Consider the following 27,358-nt stretch of genomic DNA (forward strand, 5'->3'; position numbering starts at 1 on the left):
TCCCTGAGGGTTAGTTAGAGATATTGAGGATAAGAGGATGGGCACTGAACAGGACCAAAGTCCTGCTCAAATTGATTTTCACTTTTATTATCATTTCTATTATTATCTTAGACACACACAGATAGCGCATTCTGATGATATCTCAAGGACCTGTGTCGGAATGGTTTCTGCTACAAGTTATAGAAAACCCTTACTCAGCTGTTTTAAATAGGTGGTTATCTCACAAAACAGAAAATCCATAGACAAGGGGATAGACAAGCAGACTCAGCCACAGCAAGTATTAGTTCTGTGGCTCTGCTTTTCTTTCTCTTCACACTCTCTAGCCCATGTGGAGTTATACTTTAATCCTCTGGCTGAGGGCAAAATCCCTGCAGCATTTCCAGGTGTTATATTCAAATTAGAAATCCAGTGGATAAGGGGGATTTTTTTTTTCTTTTTAACATTTATTGTAGAAATTCTCAAACTAGGCAGGAGTATAACCTGTATGTATTTATCACTCAACTTCAACAATGATCAATTTAGAGCCACTGTTATTTAACCTATATTCCATCCTCTGTCTCCTTGATGTGTTTTTAAGAACCAAAGAATGCATTTCAAAGTCCTATTAAAAAAAAAAAAAAAAGTGGCAGGGGCTCCTGTGATTTTCCCAGACTACTCAGGACCCCTCTCTTTTGGGGTTAAGTATATGATCTAGCCTTCCTTAAAATAAAGACTCTGTTGGTGGGTGGGTTCCAGAAAAGGGGTAAAAGTAGGTTTTGTTAGATAGGAAGAGGCAATGAACAGTACCTCCTCTGGAAACATTTTATAATTTGTTTGGCTTATCTTTAATATTGCTTTTTAAAAAATCCAGTTTAGTTAGTTGATTGCTTAGGCTGGAATTCTTGGGTGGGATCACATGGGAGCTGAGCTACATTATGACTTGATTTTTAGCTGGTTTAAAAATGCAGTTTTACCTATTGATAAGTTTTAAGGAATTGATTCCTGTTGACCAGACTAACAAGAAACCAAGCTTATCTGTTTGTTAATGTGTAATTAATAACCAATATATTTGCAAAAGGTAAACTACGGCCTATAAAGAAGATTTAATTGGTACAAAGTCAAAAGAAAGGGAATTCTTACTTCCATTGTGCAATGAAGTATTGTTAATATTATGTCTCTGTTAATTTGTTTCCAAAGTGTGGTCCTTAAAAGAACTATTTCTCTTGCTTTTAGTGGCATTTATTTTCAACTGGCTTGGATTTTGTTTATCCTTCTGTATCACCAATACCATAGCTGGAAGGTATGGTGCCATCTGTGGATTTGGACTTTCATTGATCAAATGGATCCTTATTGTTAGGGTGAGTGTCTTAATAGCCTCTATCACTTTGATCTCTAAAATTAAAATCTATGAAATTTCTTGTGTGGTTCATAAATATTCCTTTTACATATATGAATCAATTATTTTGAGGCTTATCTTTTATACTTATTGTAGTGATCTCTGTGTTAACATTTTGATGCTTTATTATATGAGAGCTTACTATGGAAAGAGCTTTGAAATCAGAAAAAAATTTGAGTTTGAATCTTACTTATATCAGTGTCCTAACTTTAAATTTTTAAATTGTTCTGAGAATTTCTTCCCAATAAGCTGGTATTAGCTGCCTTTCAGGATTTCTGTGAGGCCTAGCAGTAATATAATTAAAGCACTTGCCTAGTTGCTGCACAAATACAGGTGCTTGGTAAGCTGTGGCTGCATCTGCTGTGATACAGTGCACACATGCCTAAAATCAGGTAAAACATAACATTTTCTGTTGGTTAGTAAAATTCTCAAGGACTTAATTTCATCTTCTCACTCTTTCTTTTTTGAGAGCTCAAAAAACTAAGACCTGTGAGGTGTCTATCTGAACTCACCCATTTTCTGTTATGTTCCCTTTCCACCTTTCTTATTTCCCTGTTGTTCCTGGAATTCACCCTTTATCTACTTCTTAGCACTTACCACATGGTGTGTAGGGAGATAATGCTAAGTCTTTATCCCATATCAACAGTTTGTCCCAAAATAATTTTCTGTAACCATTCCAGTGGCAGTAGCCCTGTTTGCATAGTCTTCCCCCACTCTTTACCTTTGCCTCTTGGAGGCCCCTTTTAGATCCTTTGGTTCCTGTTACAAAGCCTTTTCCCTAATTTCTTTATGTTAGACCTAGGAGAATGATCAAGAATGGTTTGGGGGCACTGAATGGCTCAGTAAGTTAAGCATCCAACTCTTGATCTCAGTTCAATTCACATCTTGATCCTCAGGGTCATGAGTTCAAGCCCTGCATTGGGCTTACCTTAAAGAAAAAAAAGAGTGATTTTATTTATTTTTTTAATGAATTTTCTTAAAAGTAACCCACATATTTACATGCTACTATACAATTGATAAAATGCTTAATTTCTACAAACATATTTATTTAAACATTGATTTCTAAATGAGTGAGTCACATCCTCCTAAAATATTCAGTAGAATCACATACTTAATGTCAGCTTCTCTTAAGTGCTTCAGACACTTCAGTTATGTACCTACATCAGCAAATTGATTTAAAAAATTAATATTGGACTTAATGTGTTTCTTCATTATTTTTGAAGTTATGGCTTCCCAGAGTTTCAGTAATTTTATCAGACCTCATTCATCTCTGTTCAGACCAAATTATAGATTTTGGTTATTAATCAGTTGATTCTTGGGTGCGACATGACTTGGCTTCTTCTGAGATGATTAAAACCTGAGCCAGTGTAAGAACAGCCCCCTGGCGGATTCTTTTTCTAATTTCATTTAAAAAAATGTGAAGTGGATTCCCACCATGAGCATAAATGTGTTAAGATGTTAGCATACAAAGATAAAGCACAATCCCTGCCCTGAAAAAAGTTATTACTAGAAAAACCTCAAAATAGTTGAAGTTAATTGTGTCCAATGGTTATTATTATGTTAGTAATATAATTAATTACTATTATGCAAATGGATTTCTTATTTTAGTCACAGAACACTGAAAACGGTTTAAGGACTGTTTTCTCAACTCTCCTAAACTTAGTAAGTTTGTGTATTCTAGATTCATAAAAAAAGTCCAGTCCATTATATGCAACCTGTGCCTTCAGGGTATCAGGGCCTAATTGTCTCATAGTTCCCTAGTTGGGAGGGGGTTGATTATCTAGTAATTAAGTCCAGCTAATGTGGTAAGATGGAGAACTTAAATTCAAAAACTGGAGATCCTCAAAGTTTTCTAAGGTATATATATATATATATTATCATCAAGTTTGATCACTGGGACTGTTTCATTTCCCATTAAGATACCACTACCGAGGGGCACCTGGCTGACTCAGTCAGAAGAGCATGGGGTCCTGAGTTTGAGCCTCACATTTGGTGTAGAGATTACTAAAAATAAATAAATAAACTTAAAAAAAAAAACTTATAAAATATACCTTAAAAAAAATACTGCTACTGGGTTAAGGTTACTATTATGCTGTTAGTGTATGTTGAGATTTAATATAAGAAAATAATTTTAAAAAATCATTTATATCAAATAATAATGGCTGCTTTTCTTTGAGTACTTACTATGTTTCAAGCATAATTTGCTACAAACACCGAATTCTTGACCGCTACTCTTATCAGCAGTGCTCATGGTAATCCATCTTTATTGATGACAAAGCTAAGAATAAAAAAAAAGAGTCTAATAATTTGCTCAGTGCCCCACAGTTTATATGTGATTAGAATCTAGCTTGGTCTCAATTCAGTGCTTGTTCTCCAAATTCTGTATGGCTTCTGTGACACTGTACTTTGACTTTGATTATAATGCTACAAGCAATAAATGCCCTGTGGAGCTCAGTGCTGAAAGGTTTTCTCCTAAAAGCCCGATGTTTTATTTTATTAGACAATAACTAATTTATAAATCGTACTTCAGATTTTCTTTTTGTTTCTGAGTTTCCATGACACTCAGATTTAATGTAAATATCTGTAGCTGATCCTGGTATTATTTCTGTCTAAGGCTTTTGATGTTTTTATTGTTTAAGAATGAATATGTGTTTTGTTAAAAACTATTTTCAAAGGTAGACAGGATGTAAACAATAAAACACTGGTGTTATATTAATAAAATAAAATTAGATAAATTCTTAGTGTAGATTAATTTATTTTCCAAAATTTGATTTTTGCATCCTATGATTGGCCAATCAACATGATTGGTTTACTCATTAAAAAACCCCAACTTGGCTTAGCCTTGTGACTATTAGTATTTTAAAACCTTTTTTCTAACTCAGTAATGATCCCAAAAGCTTATTAGTTTCTCCTTTTTACATAGTGAGTCTCCTTTAATTGCAAGGTGAAAGTAGTATTTTGCATTTGGGAATAAAGACTAGCTTTGGTAAATATTTTTGGTGAAGAATGATGTTTTTTTCTGGTTGCCTTTTGCCAGGTTATATTATTTTTTTAAATATAGCCTACAATATATTCAAAAATTAGAAAGTTAAAAATGTATTGCTTTGGTTCTTCCTTTTCGTTCTTTTATAGACTGTAAAACCTGTAGAAGCTTTTATTTCTAATTAATAATCACTTGATTAAAAAGTGTAATGCAGTCCTACTTTACAAATTATATTTCCCCAGTTGTTTAGGTCTCCCTTGTACATATATTAAAGATGTAGGAGTGTGTGGGATCTGCATCTTTAATGGTATTTTAAAAATCATAATCTTTGACATTTTTAAACTCTAAACTGAAAGTTTAGATTATGGCTCATTTATTAATTCTAAATACTTCCTGTGGAAATACTTAAAAGTTTTAAAAAAACAAATTTAGGTAGTCTTTAATACATATGCTTCCTTAATTGTGACTTTTTTTTTAAATAGTGACAGTGTTCACAAGTATTTTAATTATTACCAAACCTATAGGATTTTTAAGCTTTTGTGGAAATTACCAATGAATGGTTGGAAATAATTACCAAAATAAAGTTACTTTTAATTTCAGATTTGAGGGCAAATCTCCATTTGACAAAATGATTTTTAGTTAAATCAGAATCTGTTTGAAGACCAGTGAATTAAAAGAGAGTAGTAATTTTTAGTAGTTTTAGACTAGATTATATTAAACACTTTAAAAAAATAACTACTTGGAACATGGTTTAGGTGCTAAAAGACGTTAGGGAAGAATTATCTGAAGTAACTGAAGAATATTAGGTTTTCTTAGAGAAATTTTAAAATAACAAATCATGACATCCAGAGGCTCATCAAGGAAAAGATACCTATGTTCAGTATCATCAAGCTCTGCCTTCCATCTGCCTGTTTGTATTCTCATTTCACAGAGAATATAAAACCATCTACCATGGTCACTGATAGGAGCTGTTGAAATGCCACTTCAAGGTTCAGTTAGCTGTTCTCAACTCACTGCTGGGAACTGAATACGGGAGCATCTAGTTTGAAAATAAAAAGACTCTAATGAGTTGGGGGTCTTTATGTGCCTAGTATTCTTGGCAGTGATTAACAGTAGGGGGTGTACAGAAGGTCAAAAGCTCCTCTTTTTAGAGGTCAGCTGAACATCCCCATCTGATAAGATTAAACTAATGTGGCTTTTGGTGTTAATATCTAAAGCAGCAGGTTGCCGTAGTGTGTTTGGGATGGTAGTTGTGGCTTTGAGAGATTATGAAAAAAGAACAGACATGTGAACTCTTTAATGAGAAAATTTGATTCAGATATATAGAATTTACCTTTCTTAAAATTTGGAAATTGATTCTTGTTTGTAAAATATTTTGTATAAGTTTGCTAAGTTTGTATAAGTTTGTATAAGTTATCATGTAAAAGATTTTGAAGGGTTTGTTTCCTCAAATAATTATGTGTGTCATTAAGCATTTTTTTCTCTTTGTGTTGTTTTAAGTGCAGGAAATTATTTGAGGTAAATCATTCTGAAATTCAGAGTAATCTATGATTTTCATATTTAGGTACATAAATATGGTTAATATATTTATGTTCACTCCATAGTTTTCTGATTATTTTACTGGATATTTCAACGGACAATATTGGCTTTGGTGGATATTTCTTGTACTTGGTAAGTTTATTCCTAATGCATTTCAGTTTAATTTGCGTTTAGTTTAACTTTGCTATTTCCCTCAAATTGCAACATGTAAATACATTGTATTGAAACATACATGGCAATAATTTTTCTACTGTAAAATTCTCATATCCACGTACTTAATTTCATCTTAGTTACTTGGATAATTATACACTGATTTCTAGATTTCTGATTGAAAATCCAGAGCTGGTCAATTTAAAAAATCAGTGACTGGATGATAATGGAATATTGCAAAACTTGAAAATCCTAAAATGATTTAAAATATTATCTTTAGCATTTAATTTGGAAAGTATACATGCATAATTTCTTTTAACTATCCTAGGATATGTTGAGAATAGGATAGTTGGAAGTTCTGTGCATTTTCTTATTTTTGGAACATTGAAACATTCTTTATACTTTTGAAATGTACCCTGCATTAATCATTAATCAGCCAGGAATAAGGAAAGGCTTCATGCCTAATGATCACAGTACTTCTGTTGAGTTTTCTTTTTACAAGGCATGTCTTTTTTTTTTTAATATTGATGGATTTCCAATTTTTGTTCCCTGGTGATTTTCACTTTAGATGTATGATAAATTAATCTCAAAATCACAGATGCCTTTAATCCACATTCCAGATTTATTTACTGACATGAAGAATATCCTCTCTACTTTGATTTAAAGCCTACATTTCTCTAATAACATAATTGTACCAGAAAATAATAGCATTTCAGTAGGTGGCAGTGTTCTCTTTGAGTTTTTGTTCAGTCCTAGTTTTGGATCTTTAGGATCTTTAGGGAAACAAATTCTTAGTGGTCAGTTAAGGTAACTAAAGATCCTGTATTCTTTATCTTAACAATTAAAGTGAAATTATTCTAATGTGATTTTGTTAGGGAGCCAGACCCCAACAACGGTTTAGGCAATTTTTTGTATTGTTAATTGTGTTCTCACTACCTGAATTCTGTGCTCATAGTTGAATTTCTTACTTAAAAGTGAAAAAATATAGAAAGTCTTAGGTATTTAAGCATATTAAATAAGTAGATATGCTTCTAAATATATTAAGGATTGAATGTTAGGAAGACAACTCTAGGGCCTAGTGGAATGCAGAGGACAACCCCGTTTCCACATCAGAACCACAATCTAGCATTTAGGGAATTGTGAAAATTTAATCCATGATGAAAATGTTGCTCTCACATATACTCAGAAGAATGTTGAGTACATTGTAGAACACTGAGGAGCATAGCTGCTAAATGATTGGTTTCTAGTTATGAACTGGCTTATTTTAGAAAATGCCTGAGCATTTTCTAAGACAAAAGTAGGGATTTCACAAATAATTTTTGTTTACATTTTTTTTTTAATACTTTTACATTTGGATCACAATACCATTACCTTTGAATAGCATCTGGAAGGGCAGGAGAGTGGAATTCACAATGGGAGTCACAAATGGAAGTAGTTAGGATATGGGAAACAGATCGGCTCAGATTTAGCTGAAATTTGTATCACTTGCTTAAGTCATTATTTGTATATTTTCTATATTTTCTCTTTATTATAACCATACTTTTTTTTAGTGCTTTGGTTACTGTCTTGGATTTGAGGTACAAGTTTAGTTTGGGACTTTGTATTTTAAATTGACAGTCTTCCTCTCAATGAGGAAAGTTACATGCATGTATTATCTTCTGTTTTTCTGTTTTTGTTTTGCACTGCCTGTAACCTAGTTAAAAATTTACTGAAGTTAATAAATGTTTCCCTTAGAATTCTATGCTTAATAAGTATATCAAAGAACTTACTAATAATGCTAATGCTTTTTATACTTACCTGCCATCTGAAACTTTGAAGCATTTCACAGGCATTGTTTTATTAATTACTAAGGATACCTGTTATATAAATGGTTGTTATTTAAAAATCCTGTTACAGAGAATACCGAGAGAGATGTAAGATTTATCCCAAATCATTTAAGAAATCACTAGTGGTTGCTTCCCAATTCTTTCTTGCTTCTCGTTATGTAAATTTGTATTATAGTCTTCTATTATTACTTGAAAATAGGAACTAATAATTAAAATTATTTACATAACACATATCTTCAAATACAGATTTCACAGGATACAGCCACTTGATATTGCTAGACAGGCTTATTGGTTTTAATCCCACAATTGTTAGCAAATTACTTACATATATTCTCTCTTGAATACTTTACATCAGTAAATATGTCTTAGTTTTCTTAGTAGTTGTGTTAATTGAAAAGTTTCATATAAAGATAGGATTTCTCTGAGTTGAGTCAGCTTAAATGCATTAGATAACTACTATGTAAAGAAATCAGGGAATAAATATATTTTTGTGTAATTCTGGATTTTCATGGCTGGATTTACTTTAATTTTTACTTTAATTTCGATACATCTAGACCTTGAAAGAATTTTGGGAGGCAGTAAACTTTTATTATATTTTTTCATGATGGTATTATTATAATATAAAATATATTATGGAATGAATAGAGTCTTACAGATTAAATTCCTTAAGCCAAGAGGATCTTGTTTATAATTGCGTGTTTTAAATTTATGATGCTCCTTCCATATAAGAATACAATGTATCTGTATTATTTTAATCTTCCCAGGCCTGCTTCTTTTCTTCAGAGGATTTGTTAATTATCTAAAAGTCAGAAACATGTCTGAAAGTATGGCAGCTGCACATAGAACACGGTATTTCTTCTTATTATAGAGGTAAGAAATATTAATACATTAACTCTATTCCCTTCATGTATTCATTTTGACAAGATGCATATTATGTGTACTCATGTTGTTTACTTTTAAACCTAGCATATTTAATGTATGGCTATACTGTTAGCATTCAAGACTTAATAAGTTGTGAACTTTTTAAGATTTTTAAAAATTGGATTTCATAAATTTTAATTTTTAAAATATATGATGAATAAAAAATTTTGAAGTCAGAATTTAACTTTTTTAAAGATTAACCACAGGATGTAAGTAACCATTAGCACACGATTTAAAGGCTTGAAAAACAAAATATGACAAAGCACTTTAGAAGGATGGGCATTTTGTACAAAACTATGTGAAATCCACAGACATGTGTTGAAATAAACAAAACACAAATTTGTGGTTGAAAAGAAATTTTCCATGCACTAATCTTAACAAACTATATCAAAGAATAAAAGTTGTGTGAAGAAAATAGGAGCTCTGATGTTGTTTCCTAAATGACTTAGTTTGTATCAATAATGAAGCCTTCAACTTGAATAAATGGGAATGAAGAAATGAGTAGAGGTCGTCTCACTAGTTATCCAGTGAGTTTCTGGAGGCTGCATGCAGCTAGCTAGCTAGTAGTTTCTTCACATGAGGAGACCTCATGTCTCTATTTTCTATAACAGACTCTTTTTGTTATTGAAATACAGTTACATACAGTATTAGTTTCTTGTGTACAGCATAGTGATTTGACATTTGTATATTTTGTGAATTGGTCACCACCATAAGTCTAGTTACCATCTGTCACCATAAAGTTAATATAATATTGATGGTATTCCCTGTGCTGTAAATTACATCCCTATGGCTTACATGTTTTGTAACTAGAAATTTGTACATCTCGATCCCCTTCACCCATTTTGTGGCCTCCCATCCCCAGACTCCTTCCCCTTTGATAACTACCTTTCTGTTCTTAGTATCTGTGAATCGGGGTATTGTTTTGTATTGTTATTGGGTTTTTTTGTTGTTGTTGCACTTGTAAATGAAATCATGTAATATTTGTCTTTCTATCTGACTTATTTCACTTAGCATAATACCCTCAAGGCCCATCCATATTACCACAGATAGCAAGATCTTTTTTATGGCTGAATAGTATTCTATTATATATACACATATATACACACACACACACAGACACACACAGACACACACACACACATACCCCACATCTTTATCCATTCATCTACTGATGGGCACTAAGATTATTTCCATATCTTGACTATTGTAAATAATGCTGCAGTTAACAGAGGAGGGCATTTATCTTTTTGAATTCATATTTTCGTTTTCTTCAGATAGCTAGCTAGAAGTGGAATTGCCAGATCATAGGGTAATTCTATTTTTAGTTTTTTGAGTAACCTCCATACTGTTTTCCAGAGTGTTGCCTCAGTTTACTTTTCCAGCAACAGTTCCACAAGGTTTCCCTTTTCTCCATCTCCTTACTAATACTTATTTCTTATCTTTTGGATTATAGCCATTCTCACAGGTGTGAAGTGATAATCTCACTGTGTTTTTCATAAGCATGTCCCTGATGTTTAGGGATGTCGAGCATCTTTTCATGTGCTTGATGGCCATCTGTATGTCTTTGGAAAAATGTTCAGATCCTCTGTTCATTTTTTAATTGGATTGTTTAGTTTTTTTAGTTTCTGAATTGTATGAGTTCTTAAACTATTTTAGATATTGACTCCTTACTGGATATATGACTTAAAAATATTTTCTCCCTCTATACTCTTTTTAAAGCAAGTACCATATATTTCATGTCTATAAATGATTTGAACTTTTAAAGTATTTGAACTACATAAGCAAAGTGCTAAAACACTTAACTTCTGGATGTATCTACAAGTACAAAATCTTTCAAAGTTACTATAACTATTCTTTTTACAAATAGTATGGTTTGTGATTTGATTGTTTAAACCTTATAACAGGAGTTTTTGTAATCTAATATAATATACTTATTTCTACTGAGGAGTACAATGAATACAGTTGTATTTCTGGAAAATATTAAAGTATCCTTTTAAATGTTCTTTTACCTCTATCTAGAAGGTGTCACATTTTCTCTTTAACCACTAAAATGCTTTGCAAGCAGTAACAGTAAGAGTGTATCAGTATGTAAGATAAAAGGCAAAGTAATTTTATTAATTTAAATGATATTCTGTGAATATTCAGCGTAATTACCTTGTTTGCATTTTCAAGAGTCCAAAATACAATGTAAATATTTTCTAGATGGTTTCCTATATAGAAGCTTAAACTTTGGAATAAATTCTGATACATGCTATTTTATGTTATCTTTACCAAAAGAACATTGTATGCTTGATGTAATACTACTATAAAATGGTTTTTTATTGTACTATCATTTAAATTTTTGCAACTTAATATACTTCAAGACTAATTCTTTCTTTGTCCCTAGACTGCATCGACCAGACATTGTTTTCTTATACCAATGTGACATTTCCAGATCATCTGTAAACCTACAACTTTAATAGGATAGAAGACTACTAAAAGCAGAAGACAAATTAGTGAAGAAAAGATAGATCTTCAGTATTGAATGGCAGGATGGTTTATGCTTAAAAGCCATTTCTGTTAATTTTCTTCAATATTTATATTTCATTTGTTTTGCACATTTGCATATGTGCCCATGTAAAGGATTTGCATATACTTGAAAGAAACCATAAAGTTGTAGCAGTAAAGTCCAGTCATATTTGGTTAATCAGTGTTTGATATAATTGAAAGAGGTGAGTGAGAAACAGTCTTCCAGCATGTAAATGCCATTGACTTCTGACCTGACATTTAGTATAATAAAAATGAAATTATTAACCATGTCAAATGCTTTAGTTTCTGGCTCCTAGATTCATCTAGTAACTCTACACATGAAATATCCTTTATTATATATAGTTTTTTGAAACCTTCAGTGCTGATTATAGAAAAGCTTTGTCAGATTTTTGAACATGATATTTACATTATTCTTTAGCAAACTCTTTCTGTAAATAACCATGCATAAATTACTTTCTGCATTGTTTTCTTAGAAACTGTGTCTGGATATCTTTTCATTAATTTAAAATTAAGTGAACTTAATATATAGAGAAAATTTGAGTGTTAAAGATAGCTTGTTTTAGGACAGATTTTTAAAAAATGAGTATTCCACATGTCCTTTATAAGAAAATTTTTTTATTTTCTTTTTAAGGGACATGCCAGTTCTAGGGATTCTCAGTTGAGAAGCTTGGTTTTTATAGCATTGCCATCTTAGAGATTCTTGCAGGAAGAGATTGTATTAGATACTATATTTATTTCATTTAAGACACTTTTGAAAATTAATTTTCTGAGTAAGATATTCTCATTTGCATTTGTCTTTTAAAAGCCAATAAAAATATCTTTCAATTATCATTGTAATAATTTTTTCTTTAGATGTTTAGTTAAATGAAGAAAATAAAAAACGTTTACTAATAATAGCTTCTTGCTTTATGATTATAGGATTAACCTATAAAAATCATATCTTGAATTGAGATATGCAAAATAATCTGTTTTCAAGTTAATGGAAATGTGTCTGTGGAATATGGGGGTGTGGTGTGTGTATGTGTGTTGCAGGAGTTTGTGTGTATGTGGCCATTATTGTAACTGGAATCTACATTCATAAGCTACTACATTTTACAAATCATTCTATGTCTCATCTGTTTTCAGTTATATTTTTGCTTTTGAATACCAACATTAAAAATGATGGGAATTATGTCATCTTTTAAACTTAAAAATCATTTAATCTATACAGGACATATAAAATTGGTTGCTTGTTTTATTAGACACTGACTACTTCTCAAAGATACATCTAAAACTATTCAGGGACATTTTTCCATTTCTGAAAAAATAAATTATGCTTTATAACTTCTTTTGTATTTCTCTGTATTTTCTGATTTATTTCATTGTCTTTGATAAATAAAACATGCAGTTTTGTTTTGCTAATTGAGCCTCCTATTTTTTGTTTTCTCTCATTCATTCTCCTTTCCCACATAAAATTTTTATTGTTGATTAAAGTACCTGTGTTACACCCCTTGACATCAAACTAGCATGGGGTAAAGAAAATATTTAATATAGTTGCCTGATTTGGAAATTAAAATTAGAATGTATCTATTAGAAATGTAATCTCCTGCTAGATCTCTTCTTTATCTCATATGAAGTTTCAGTTTACCTGTACTTTGTTCTTTGTGATAATTTTTAAATGAAATTAAGCTATCATACATAGTAATTTTAGATTACTCGGTGAGCTATTTAATATCAGTTTATTAAAATGTAATATTTTAGTTTTTGTGGTATTTATCCTTGGTTTCTGAATATGGTTGTGTCACTTTTGATCGAACATCAAAAACTTCACTTTTTGCTTTGATTCCCCCTCCCCCTCAAATCTATAAGGTTCAGGTGTGCATGTTACCTGATCCTCTATAATTGGTACAATTCAGTGGTAGCTTTAAATCTCATCATTCAGTCGGACATAGAATATTATTTTTAAAAACTTAACATTCTCTTCTAGATCTATCAAATTCTGCATACTTCCTTTCATTTCCTGTGAGCTTGGGTAGAACAGCTGCTGTTGTGTTTTGGGGGTGCTTAACTGCCTTTGCACTCTGTCTTAAAGTTTGAAATCAGAATCTTTGTTAGGGTGTCTAAATTTTTGAATGAATGTGAACTGAGGCTTGAAAGTTAATGCAAATATTTATTAAATTATTTCTGTTATATTTGAATAACTAGTTATGGCTAGGATAATTCATTTTCATGTATCTGTGTAATCAACTAAATTTAAGGTAAAAATACATTTTTCTGTATAGTTTGTTCAGGATTGAAATTAGAAATTTAAAATTAAAAGACAAATCCCATTATACTCAGTTAGAATAAAAATCTCTTTTTAATAGAAAAAATACTAATCTCTAGCTTTTATTTTGAGTCTCTGAGATAATCTCCCATGCCTTTGAGGTGGTTCATAAATTTTAACCTGTTAAGACCGTAATCACTAACATTTACAGCAAAACAGTCCACAACAAGAAAAGTGAAATCCAAAAAGTCCAACTGGAGAAAAAAAAAATCAGGTTTTTTTAATTTAACATTTTTTTCAATTCTTCTGTAGCCTGCCAAAGCACAAAAGTAACAATCGTGCTTCTGATACCGTTATTTAACTGGAGTGACATATGTTCTGAGTTTGCTCAGAAACAGTTGTGATTATTTCTGTTTTCTCAGCTTAAATAGTGCCTCCTCTTTCAAAAGTGTCCGAATTTGGAGAATAAATTACATGATCACCCTACATATAACTGTAACTTTACTGAGAATTGACTGCCTAAACCCCCTGCTCTTTGAGAGAAGGAACTGGAGTATTAGGTCAGGAGCTAATTATTGTCACAGCCTTTCCTAGCCAACCCATTTGTCAGGCCTGTAGAATATGCACAGTATCTTTTTATTTTTCTTTTATTTTTTTTAATAGAAGTTGTATTGGAATGATTCCAGCTTATGGTAAATAGTAAACAATGAGCTTTTATATTTTAAAACTGCTGTTAAATGTTATTTTAATTGTTTATTATTCTTCAGATAATCATATGAAATGTTAGTGTATTTTTTTTAAATCTCATTCTTGATAAAGTTCAACTGTTAGATGATAATGTGCCAATTATTATTATAGGAATGTCCTTGCCCATATATAAAAACATGCTGACATGTGTTTTGCTTATTAATAAAGTTCTATAGATATGGAAATGTGAACCTGTGCATCCTTTTGAAAATCAGTTTAAGATTCACAACATATTATTACCATCTTAGCCTCACAAAACATACGGTAGACCTTATTTGAGATGAAAACAAGCTGGCATGGAATTAAGTTAGAGTGTGGAGCAATATTAAACTTGTCACAGTAATTTGAATGTTAGATGATAATGCAATTTAATTTTAATACATGCAAAAAATCAGCTTTATGAAAATTTATGTTCATTGCTACTTTGCAGAATATCAGTGGCTAACCACAGTCCTCTCTTTGGGCTTATATTTGCATTTGGGACATAGGCCTAGAATGCAAAAACTTCCTTCAAGTTATTTAGAAGAAAATCAAAAAGCTCATTCCATACTTGATAAAGGTTTTTAAAATATTTATTTTGACCTCAACATGCATGGTGGTTTTTTCTTTTTTGATGTTTTCAGCTTAGGTTTTCATTCTTTTGAGAGGTTGAGCTACCAGCTTTTAAAAACCCAGTTGATTTTCATGAGAACCATTTTTAAAAATCCAGCAATAAATGGAGTATCACCTTTTTAAAAAAGATTTATTTATTTGAGAGAGAGTGGGGGGAGGGGCAGAAGAGAGGGAGAGAGAATTTCAAGCAGATTCCAACTAAGCACAGAGCCCAGTGCAGGGCTCAGGGTCGTGACCCTGAGATCATGACCTGAGCTGAAACCAAAAGTCAGATTCTCAGCTGACTGAGCCACCCAGGCACCCCTAGAGTATTACTTTTTTTTTTTTTTTTTTTTTTTTTAGCAGTTGAGGTTATGGAAAGCCAAAATCACACACTTCTGGTTCCCAGAAACTTAGAGGTAGCTTCTCTCTCACACTTGCAAGAAGAGTCACCTCATTACTTTCCTACTCCTTTTGTGTTTTACTTAGTTCAGCATTTTACCTTCAGTGACACAAGAAGGGATATAGGCTATCCTTACAGCATAATGTCTTCTTTTAGCTTTACCAGAAGCATAGTAAAATGAGCAGGTAAAACCAAAGTTTACCCAAATCTCAGAAGAAATCTGGAGGAGCCACTGTACTCAGAATATGAAAACTAGCAGATAACCTTATTGTAAAGTATGAACTCTTCAGAGATTCAAGAACAGTACTTGTACTACCTAAACCCCTAGTATGGAAATACATTTATCATTCCTTTCCCATCGAACTTAGTTTCTCAAGCACCTGAATTCCTGTGTGGTGATTTGGTTTGGCTGTGCAATCTATGGGATTTGGGCTCTTTTTTTTTTTTTTTTTTTTTAATTTTTATTTATTTACGATAGTCACACACAGAGAGAGAGGCAGAGAAACAGGCAGAGGGAGAAGCAGGCTCCACGCACCGGGAGCCCGATGTGGGATTCGATCCCGGGTCTCCAGGATCGTGCCCTGGGCCAAAGGCAGGCGCTAAACCGCTGCGCCACCCAGGGATCCCAGGGGATTTGGGCTCTTAAATTTTAATTTTCATCTTGTTCAGAGATAAGACCTAAAGACTTTTTTTTTTTTTTTTTTTTTTAATCAAGTAGGCTCCACACCCAATGTAGGGCTTGAAATTGTGACCCTGAGATCAAGAGTTGCATGCTCTACCAACAGCCAGCCCGGCACCCCAAGACCTAAAGAATCTTAATTGTTAGTAAGCATTGGTGATAAGTAAGTGTAAGGTATCACTTCCTAAATCCAGTTTTTAAAATGACGGGCAGACTATGGAAAACAGCGTCAGTTCATTGAGTGTTAGGAACTTTTAAAAGATAATTGAGTCTTAACATTTCCCTAATCCAATGGGATCTCTAGGGATGAATTCTTCCTTTTAAACTTATTTTTATCATTTTAATTTTTTTTAGGGAGATGGAGGGGAGGGGCAAAGAGAGAAGGTGGGGAGGGCAAGAGAGAATCCCAAGCAGGCTCCAGACCCAGCATGGAGCCCAATGTGGGTCTTGATCCTACAATCCTGAGATCATAACCTAAGCCAGAATCAAGAGTTGGATGCTTAACTGACTGAGCCACCCAGGGGCCCCAACAGGGATGAATTCTTAGTTGAATGATTCTGGGGGCCTCTCAAGAGCTGGGATTGTTATTCAAAATGGTGCATTAGAATCACTGGAAGTTTGGGGGAAATTAACATTTTAGCCTCAAATACCAGAGGATCCAATGCAGTACACTTGTCCTGTGACAGCATGTTTCTTTCTGTAGTTTGAAGTTACGGGATTTTGGTGTAGTAGGAATCTGCTGATTCCTTTTTCGTCCTTATGTACTCTATAGCTAGCTCCTTGTACAAAGGTGATGGATAGTTACAATGTTAGGATCAGTGTATCAGCCTTCTTGCAGGAAAAGGGAAAGGCACACAAAACATCTTAGAGTTAATGAGCATTTCTTGAGCTCTTTATGACCTCTCTGAATGAGAGCCTTTCTGGTCTTCATGCCTTTATACACACAACGTGGCTCCGCAGGGCAGTATCGCAGGGCTGTATCACAGGGCAGTGTGGGAGCGTTATATAGAATAGAAGTGTTTGTGCTGAGAAGGTGGTTGTTTTCTCCAAAGTCCTGTAAAGTGGGCAGAATTGGATTAATTTTCACATAGCTGATTTTTCCTGCCTCAAGAAATGTAACTTCTTTCCACTAGCACGCACCTTTGTCATTGAGGAGCTTCTGGATTATTAAGAGAAGCAGCTTTATGTAGCAGAAAGACTGGCTTTTGGAGCCCAATTGACTAACCCTGAACTCAAATATCAACTTTCATGTAAGCAGAGGCAATTTGCTTAGCCACAGCCTCAGATTCCTCAACTGTTTGGGAAGCATGCTATGTACCTGAAGATTAGGTGAGATTTATATGAAAGAAAAACATTGTACCTTGCTCAATGTGTTCCCAGACCAGGCTGCCTGTTACTGTCAACAGATACCTCATGCATTTGAAATAAGCCCTTGCCTGATGTGGGCCTTGCACCTGCCAAAAAGGGTGATTTTAAAAGCATTGTGCTGACCTAGTGTTAGTTCCTTATATCTTCTGTGAAGCAAGTGGAATCAAGGCCGAAGATTCTAAGGGACACAACCATGCAAAGGAAGGGAGTTGCCCATTGGACAAGCAATAAAGCACTGCAGCTGGTGGGGAGTGTGGCCAAAGTGTGGAGGCCCCAAAACCAATCCCACAGAGCTTCACTGTTGAATGGGGATGAGTAGGTATTCCCACTTCCTGAAAGTTCACAGTATGCCACTTGCTTTTATGAAAAACCTGCATTAGTTGTTTTCGCTGACTGAAAGAAATCTAAAGAGGATTTTTGCTTTAATGACAAAAGATGAAAAGCAAAAATAGCATCCAACATTTGTTTTGCAGCAAGTTATTACAAGGGTAGTGTGCACCCCAAGCAGCCAGAGTGGCCCTACCAAGCTTCTTTCTCTGACCTGCCCTTAAGTATCTCAGCATCAAGCCACCAGAGCTCTAAACTGGGTCTGTGAGCATCTGCCTCTTAACCTGATTTGTTTTGTGCATTTGTTAGCAAGATGTGTCATAAGGTATCAGAAAAGCCTAATGATTTTTGGGGTCTAGGAATGTTCAGAAATTAATGGTAATAAATTTAATGGTAATTGCTTTCATATAGATCAATGGTAATTGCTTCTTCACTTTATACATTTCGGCTTACAAAAGGTTTCATAGGAATGCTTTCGGGTAGCAGGAGAAACCTGTCATTGATGCTGCATAGCTGTTGCTCAGGGAGCCAGTGCTCTAAAATCCTGGGTGATCAGAAAATAGTGGCAGATTGTTGTTACCTTCATGCTGTTACCTTCACATGAAATCCAACTACCCTATCCATTTTTCCACCTTCTTCAAAAAGAGCTTAAATACCATCTCCGTTGGGAAGGTCCCTTCTCTCATCCTCTCACACTGACCTGGTCCTCCTGGTTTTCATAGCCCTGTGTATTATTTCTGTCAAGGCACATAAGGCACTGCATTATCATTACTCACTTTTGTGTTACTATCCTCAGTTGTAGATATTATTCTTCTTCAACTTTACATGCCTCCCCAAAACTCAGTACAGCTCGGTAAATTGGAAGGGTGGATGAGATGGCTGCTAGTGCCAGGCCGTGTGTACACCAGGATATGTAAAATGCTTTCTGCCCTTTAACTCTAAGCCAAAAGGAGGAAGATTTATAAACAGAAAATGCGAGATAGGGACAAAAATCACAGGCCTGAACAATTGATCTCCAAGAGAACCAGGGCACCCTTCACTAGAGAGGTGACACTAGAACTAGATCTTCTAGAGAAAATAGAAGTGTGTAGATATCTTGAAATGTATCATAAACATTTCTTGTTTTTCCTTCTCTTGCATGATGCTCTTTCTTGATCCTCCTCTGAAGGAAGTAATCATTTTTCCAATTCTCATGGCACTCCATCTGAGCCTCTTTATTATCCAACCACGTTGGTGCCACGTGTGACACCGCTATTGGCATCCATGTCTCCTCACTGCTGCTTGAGGCAGGATCCATGCCTCCTGTAACTCTCTAGCCTTCAGTGTGCCTGGCACTTGAAAAATCAAGCCTGAAGTTTTCCACATGTCATTGTGAATTACTCACTTTGCTATTGCAGATACTACTAACCTCAGTAGTTAACAATGTACAGGCACCCTCTCTAAATACACAGTACAAGAATATAGAATAAATTATGATACCTCTTTTTCAGATATCTTCCCATTTTTTCTCCCTTTTCAGAAGTAACCACTGTTAACTATTTATTGTATATTCTTACAGATTTTTTTCCACATAAGTTTTTTTACTAGTATGACCCTGTCTTCTGTGATGTCAGCAGAACTTCTGATTTCTTATAAAGGTGAGCTGCTGATCCCAGGTATAATGTCTGAGGCAATGTTCCTGTTTCTCTGCATTCCAGGAGGCAGTTCTCAGCTTCTTCCTGAAATTCACTTTGTTTTCCCTGAGAAACCAAGGTTTATTATCTTGGTTCTTTAGTCTTTAGATGAGGGATGACTTGAGGCTTCAAGGCCTTTGGGAGCTGGGTTGTTCCAGGATCTGATATTTGCAGCATTTAGATGTCCTGCTTTCTGATCTTCTGATAGGTCTATTTTGGCGAAAAGTTGTCTGGAACTAGATTATTAGAAGGAAAGGGGTTGGGGCTGACAAAAATACCCAGGCTGGGTAGGTTTAGGGAAGCCCAAAATGATTCTGGGTTTAAAATTTCCCTTGTTTCAAGACCAAGATTGTGTTCCAGGATGTGAGAGTCACTGTTCTCTGGCTAAACCTACAGACATTTATAACCCCTCCTTTCTTCTCTAATTCTTCCTTCCTTTTTTTTTTTTTTTTTTTTTAAAGATTTTATTTATTTATTTGACAGAGAGAGAGCACATGGAGGGGGAGCTGAAGGCAGAGGGAGAAGGAGAAGCACACTCCCTGGGGAGTAGGGAGCTCAATGCAGGGCTCGATCTCAAGACCTCGGGATCATGACGTGAGCCGAAGGCAGACACTTAACTGACTGAGCCACCCAGGTGCTCCCAATTCTTCCTTTTTTGGACTCAACTGTGACATGTGGAGCTGAAGCAACTGTCTTGTGCCATTGAAGCCACAGCTGGTAGACTAACTATAAGAGCAGTAAGGAAGGAGAAGCCTTGATTTTGCTGACATCACAGAGCAGTGCCTGAGACTTGGACCTCCCTTACCTTCTAACATTCTGCACAATGAGAAAAATAATTGTTTAGTTATCGTTAGTCAGGTTTTCATTACTGATATTTAAGAAAAATTCAAACTGATACACAGATATAACAATCCATTTCCCCAGAAGAGCTGCTCAGGTCATCAGAAGACAGTAACATGAAAAAGGAGTCACAAGACTTACTGCCCACAGTGGCCATTGACCATCCAGGCTCTTTGTACTTGGCTTGTTGATTGTCAGTCAATTCAATACAGTGGCAGTGTCTAAGCAGTAGGTTTACATCTGCTTTACTCATGCCTTCATTCTCTTTTTTTCTCCAATTGGGAATCCCATAGAATGACTAACTTCCCAACAACTGCTTCCAGAAATGGCCTTTGTGAAAATGTCAGCGGCCACAATTCAACCATTATCTCCAAGATCATTTGATGCTACCCATACTGCCCATCAACAAAACTTTGCCAGGGGAAGCAGGTGCCATTTTTAAATTATAGCTTGGCAAAACAACAAATAAGAATGGTCCAGGCGCAAAAGGGCACTCCCTTTTGCAATGATCTAGCTCCCAAATGTACGGTATTGATTTGCATTTTCAGAAATTAAACTAAGTCTGATTCTTTGGAGTTAAGGAGGTTTCTAGGTAAAGATCCTGCTGCCTAATAGACTCAAAAAATACTCACTGTCTCCACTCTCACCTGCCCTGAGTTCTGCTTCTGGTCTGGTACAGGATAAATGACTCTGAGTTTCATTGGCTATCCACACCAGGAAAGTTTGCACAAACACTTCCCTAATAATGTGTTTGCAATGATTGCTTACAGCTTTGAGCATTGCTGTGCCATCCCCCTTAATGTTAGTTGGAAATACATATTTTCTCACTCCAAATTACTCCCCCCCCCAAAATTATTTTCTTAGAGAAGTTAAAGGAAGAATATGCAATGAAGTCTTATAGAAATAAGACTTAAGCTTCCAGATTCTGAAATTGATTTCTTTTTCAACCGTGCGTAGCAGAATGCAAAAGAGGTGTAGAAAAAAAGTCTGAGACTGTTTACACCTACTTATTAACAGTGATTACCTCTTCCCCTCTCTCCTTTTTTCTTATCTCTTTACTTCCTGCTTTTTCTCCCTTTTTCCCCTCCTCCCTCTTTTACTGTTTCTTTGCTAACATAAACCTAGTTTATCATTGTCTGAGGCTAAGAGTAAAGGCCAAATATAAAAAATTCTGAAAGTAATTACTTGTAATGTGAGCTCCATTCTGTGTATTAGCTTCAGCCATTTGTTTACATTTGGCAAATCTCTGGGTCCTCAAATTCTAGAAAAATGTTTTAAATAATGCTAATATTTTACAATTTGAGAACTAGAGGGTTTTTTTTTTTTTTACGATTTTAATGTACTATTGGAAGATGGACATTCCTCCACTGCTTTTGATGTTTCTTCCATGTGGATGAAATGTAATTAGTGTAACTCCTGACCACCCTCTTTATTAGCTTTTCCTCTGGGGAGTAATTTATTTGATGGGTAAATCTGAAATGTAAATACCTAGGTATGTTCTGCTCAGCTTCTCTTCTTCCTCTGGGGAGGTAGCAGCTCACAGGAGTTCCAGTTGTGCTCTGTTCTTCAGGGTTAGCTCTGCTCTGCCCCAGCCCATAGAAGAAAGTGTAACACGACCTGGGTAGGATACATCTGCCTAATTTTGGGGTTCATTTAACTTAACTATGCCCCCCAATCTAGTTTTATCAGCAATAAAGTCAATATTTTAATTCTCCATGTGCCACTTTTTCGTTTTATTGCTTACATCTATATAACCCAGGTGGGAAAGAGAAGTGCTTTACTGGGATCATCAGAAACTCACAATATATATTCCCTTAGACTAGCTGTTGACTAGATGTTCATTAGCCATCTTCAATATACAAGACTCAAATGCACAACTATCTGAATTCTTATATTTGAAGTCATTTATTTGCTGCTTATTTTATTTTTCAAATTTTTATTTAAATTCTAGTTAATATATAGTATAATATTGGTTTCTGGAGTAGAATTTAGTGATTTATCATAACAAGTTATATAACAAGTGCCTTGCTTATGAAGTCTTTTAGAGGAGGATTTTTGGATAGATTGAGGCACAATATTGAAGGAGAAGAATAAAGTTGGAGAACTGACATGACCTTTTTTTCATAACTTACTACACAGCTACCGGAATCAAGACAGTGTAGTCTTGGTGAAAGAAGAGACAAATAGATCAATGGAAGAGAATAGAGAGCCCAGAAATAGACAACACACACACATACATAATACATACATACATACATTTAACTAAATAAAAGAAGAGATAGTCTATATCCATGGTTACAAAGACTCAATATTGTCAAGACATCAGTTTTTCCCAATACGATCTATAGATTCAATGCAATTCCAATAAAAATCCCAGCAAGTTATTTTGTGGATGTCAACAATCTGACATTATAAAGATTATAAAGTTTATATGGAGAGGTACTGAATAAGCAAGCAGGAGCCAAATCAGAATCACATTCACACATGTCTTCTCTGGGACCAATGGCTTCTTGTCACCTCCCTATGTGTCAGCTTTATTATTTTTTTCTTTCTACAGTTGATTTCTTCAGTTTATCTTTCTTGTGCCTACCTCATAATAATCATCTCCAAATGCCTGCCTCAGTCCTTGACTTGACTTTGAACCTAACAGAAGCCTGCCTATGAAGTCTCTCTGTGTCCCACCCTCAAACTCCCAGGAGATGAAATTTCATGTGCCTCTCTCCCAGGCACTATGTACTCTGTCAGTCTGTGGTATGCACCCATGGCACCATCTGGCGTTGGGGAAAGGCAGGGTCATACCTGCCTTCATCTGAAGTGGTGGCAGGGGCAGACTACTGCATATTCTAGCATCTTTATTTAGTACACTGCACACCCCTAGAAATATGACCAAACTGGAGGATCCCTCAACCTAGGATGAACTTTCACATATTTGGTCAGAACTGACTGATTTGAAAGCTAAAGTTTTGGGCTTAAATGAAGTTTGAGTGAAAGTTGTGGTCCTGTCATACAGCATTTTCAGATTTTGTTCTAGGTAAAATAAGATTGATGAAAGGATTTTATCTGAGGACCCCTGCTTCTAGGAAGATGGCATAGACAGACTTTGTTCCTCCCATTGACTACAGCTAAAAAACCCCAAACATTATATAAAACAGACCTAAGGAAAAAGGTGGAGAGGCTTTTTTCCAGGGACCTCAGGATCTCAGAAACAACACTGGGGTGATTTCCCTGAGTTTTCTTCTGCCCTGTATATCCCAGACATGGAGCCAGCAACCTGGAAATCCCAAAAGGCACAGACACAAAAGGTCCCCAGCAAAATTCTGATCTCTCTACCCACAGGACCAGGAAAGGGGCAACCTAGTAAAATTCTTGGACAACAGAAAATTCCTAGACAACAGCTACTCTGCTGCCAGCCAACACTGCAGAAAAAACTGTATTCTCATCCAAACTCAATCAACAAAGTGAGAAGTCTAGACTTCAACACTCAGCAGGCTGTAACAAGGCTCTTACCTTCAACGGGGCTGAGGAGGCCATGTAAGGAGCTTGCACTTGGAAGTCAGAGGAAGCCTAGTGGGCGTCAGGACTTTTGTCATCCAGTGGTAACAAGGCCACCTCAGTGTTACTATATGGAGAGATGAACACCCTTCTTTCCTCAGCAGTAATGAGGAGGAGGCCCCCTCCTTGGGTGTCAATGTGGGTTGAGGAGGGAACTGGACTTCTATTCTGCATGGAAGTAACAAAGTCAGCTAAAACAGGTTTCAATGAGACCTAGTGTCTCATGACTTTATATGAACTGTCCAGGTTTCATGTGAAAGAAAATCAATCATAACAAGGATTTCAAATGTATACTTACTAAAATCTAAAGTAGGAATAAAATGTCAAGAAATGCTCATGTGACTATTTAATCTTAAGTATTTAATCTTATGAATAACTTTGGAGAGAAATCCAAGTGATTACAGTGCTCAATTGTTTATTTCCATGTATTTTCAAGAATGCTAATAGACAGAAACAGGTAAAGCCTTCTAACCATTACATCCTGAGCTTGATGCTGGTTGCACATATGAAGATAGAGCCCTTGGGGATGAGAGCTTGAAAAGAGAATGGAATTAAAGGAAGAAGATTATCCAGAGAAACATAAAGTGGTGGTCTTGAGTCATAAGACTAAAGCATCAAGATATACAATGGAATCCATATACTGGGGAGTTTTCTGGAAATGTCTGGAAAATAAAGCTAGTAAGATTCTTGGAGGTAGGTGTGTGGTTTTGCTTTAACTGGAGAAATGTTTTATGTTTTCCTAAGTAAGTAGATCATCTATTTAGTTGCCCAAGTGAGTAAAAATTAAAAATGCTTTAAAAATCTTAAAAATATCCATCTCTTGTGTATATTACTGCTGATCATTCCTCAGATTTCTGTAGTGAATTTTGAACATTTTTCAAAAAAATGGAAAAGATGACATTCTTAAGTGATGAGAAATATGGCTAATTCTTTAAATAATTGATCTGGCACCCCTCCCATCCCCTAGGTTTTACATATCTGTAAAAAGGGTATGAGGAATGATCTCTTTAATTGTATGACCAAGTTTGTCTTCTTTTAATACCTGAGAAAAAGGGGAAAAAAGATCAGAAGTGTTGACTTAAGGGTAAGTAATAACTGAATGCTTACTAAGTGGCTAGATGAGTATCAGAGAAATGGTTCATGTAAACTTTGGGTTCTGCCCACCCAGAATGTTTTCTCTATAAAACCTTCAATCTTGCTCTCCTTAGGTTCAGCCTTCCTGAATTTACCATATAAACTTTTAATGAGTGCTCTATTTGCAAAACTCCCTTCCGGATCAGATGGGCAAACGCAAGTTGATAGTGGACTCCCATGCTTTTTTTTTTTTTTTTTTTTTCCTTTTAACTTCCCTTTCCTTGTATTTGCCCCACTGAGCCTTAGCAAGGCAGGAATCACACACATTGCATAGAGTGCACTTATCGGCCAAAGGGAAAACAAAACAAAACAAAAAAAAACAAAAAAAACCACGGACATTTACAATGGTAGTCTAAAGCATTTTTTTTTTCTAAAGCATTTTTATACTGTGATTTCAGAGTGAAATGATGTCAAACCATCGTGTTGTACAGCTAAAGCTAATACGACATTATTTGTCGATTACATCTCACTAAAGCTGGAAAAGAGAAAAAAGGATTTCAAAAGGGGTGACTTGTGTTAGGCACTTTGATAAAAAAAAATAGTATCTGCTCTAGCCTATGTGGAAGTTTTTAGACATAAAATAAAAGCTGCTTATTAAATGCTAGAACCTACCTCACTGTTGAGGGGTAAAGTGACATATAATGATGTCTGGAAACAAAAGGAAGAAAGGTTCAGAATCTTCTATATTTTGACTTAAAGTAAGCAACTAGTGGGGTGCCTGGGTGGCTGACCCCTCTAGTGGCCCCTCAGTTGGGTGCCCGGTTGGTTAAGCGTCTGCCTTTGGCTCAGGTCATGATCCTGGGGTAGGGGTGAGGAGGTGGATGCAGTGGCTTCTGGGACTGAGCCCCACTTCAGACTCCTTGCTCAGCGGGGAGTCTGCTCTTCCTTCTTCCTCTGCCCCTCTCCCTGTTCATGCTGTCTCAAATAAATAAATAAAATCTTAAAAAAAAATAAAGTAAGCAACTAGAATGCATCGATGCTATTAGCCATCTTTTAAGAAATTTTACAAATAGAGAAAATATTTTATTTACTTGTCCAAACAAAATTTAACCCTCAGTATTATTTCCTTCTTATTGTTTATTCTGTCTTTCCTCTGGAATGGACATATAAAATGTGAATTAAATTTAAATATCAAAAAAAATTTAGATCTCAATGAAGACTAAAATATGAAAACATTTTTATTCAGTTATGTTTAATTAGTAGATCAGCCATTATTACAACCCCTCAAATGTGCATATTTGTAAGAGCAGCACAATAAAAACAGGGTACTTTGAGACTCTTTTTATAGTTGTTCTTATTTGTTAGATACTTTTTAAACATGGAGACAACAGCAAACAATGCAAAAAATACAAGTTTGATTATGTTATTAAAAAACTATAATGCTCTGATGAAAAGACATTCTTTTTTCATGTACTCTTTAAAGAGCAAAAATAGATACTTTTTCAGTGAAAAACTAATGTGTCCCTATAACCAGAAGACTTCAGTAGTCTTTTAAAAAGAAATTCCAGAGCAGCCCAGGTGGCTCAGCGGTTTAGCACTGCTTTGAACCCAGGGCCTGATCCTGGAGACCCGGGATAGAGTCTCAGGTCAGGCTCCCTGCATGGAGCCTACTTCTCTCTCTGCCTCTCTCTCTCTCTCTCTCTCTCTCTCTCATGAATAAATAAATAAAATCTTTAAAAAAAAAATTCCAGCAAAAGTTAACGTTGTGAATTTTTGAAAAAAAAAAAAAAAAGAAAAATCATTTCTAATATCATTATCTTGATACAATTTTCATTTTGGCTCATTGTTTTACAGGTCTTGACCCCATGCAGTTACTATTTTTTCAGGCAAATTGTGTTCTCTTTTTTCTTCACTGTATTTCACCCTACAGTCCATTTTTATACAGTTGTCATACTTAGTATTTGTGATAGTTTTAATAATTTCATTTGTGGGAATTTCTCACATAAAAAGACTTCAGCAAAGAAAAAATACCTTATGAAGATGTTTATGATCCCTTTAGATATAATAAAAATAATACATAAAATGATCATATAATAATATTATATTGGTGAATAATATAATAGTAAAATAATGAGTATAACCATTGTCCAGCAATGGTAAATCATGGCCTATATACAGTATAGAGTATGATATCAGTGCTTCTGATAGCAGCCAAGAGGATGAGCACTCTGATCATGGTCAGCTCCAGAGACTCAAATGGCCAAGTTGACTGTCACAGTAGGTTGGGTAATATCTCTGTTCTACCTTCTGTGTTATGTGTCCAACAAAAAGTTTTATTTAACAGACAGAATGTGAGGAGAAGACTAGTGAGTAAAAGAGGCCCGAGGATGGCTCAACCTTCAGTTGGGATTTAGCACAAAAGTGAAATACATCCCCAAACTTGGCAGTGCCATGAGCAGAGATGAGTTAACAAGTTATAGCTGCTCTTCTTTCCTCTCAGGTTTTTATATAAGAAGGAACTAAGGTGCTGAGCTGA

The 27,358-nt window shown here is 34.9% G+C and overlaps 1 protein-coding gene across 1 annotated transcript in view; it reads left to right on the forward strand.

Annotated features, from left to right (window-relative positions):
- Nucleotides 1-12,724, forward strand: part of NDFIP2 (Nedd4 family interacting protein 2) — a 65,293-nt gene extending 52,569 nt beyond the window's left edge. Inside the window, exons 5-8 of the mRNA XM_038569856.1 lie at nt 1,213-1,337; nt 5,963-6,029; nt 8,638-8,743; nt 11,181-12,724. Of these exons, the coding sequence (XP_038425784.1) occupies nt 1,213-1,337; nt 5,963-6,029; nt 8,638-8,741 (296 nt within the window). The 3' untranslated portion in view covers nt 8,742-8,743; nt 11,181-12,724. The remainder of the gene's footprint in view (nt 1-1,212; nt 1,338-5,962; nt 6,030-8,637; nt 8,744-11,180) is intronic.
- The last annotated feature ends 14,634 nt before the right edge of the window (nt 12,725-27,358 follow it).

The sequence above is a fragment of the Canis lupus genome, chromosome 22 (genome assembly GCF_011100685.1).
Source record: "Canis lupus familiaris isolate Mischka breed German Shepherd chromosome 22, alternate assembly UU_Cfam_GSD_1.0, whole genome shotgun sequence".
NCBI lineage: Eukaryota > Metazoa > Chordata > Mammalia > Carnivora > Canidae > Canis > Canis lupus.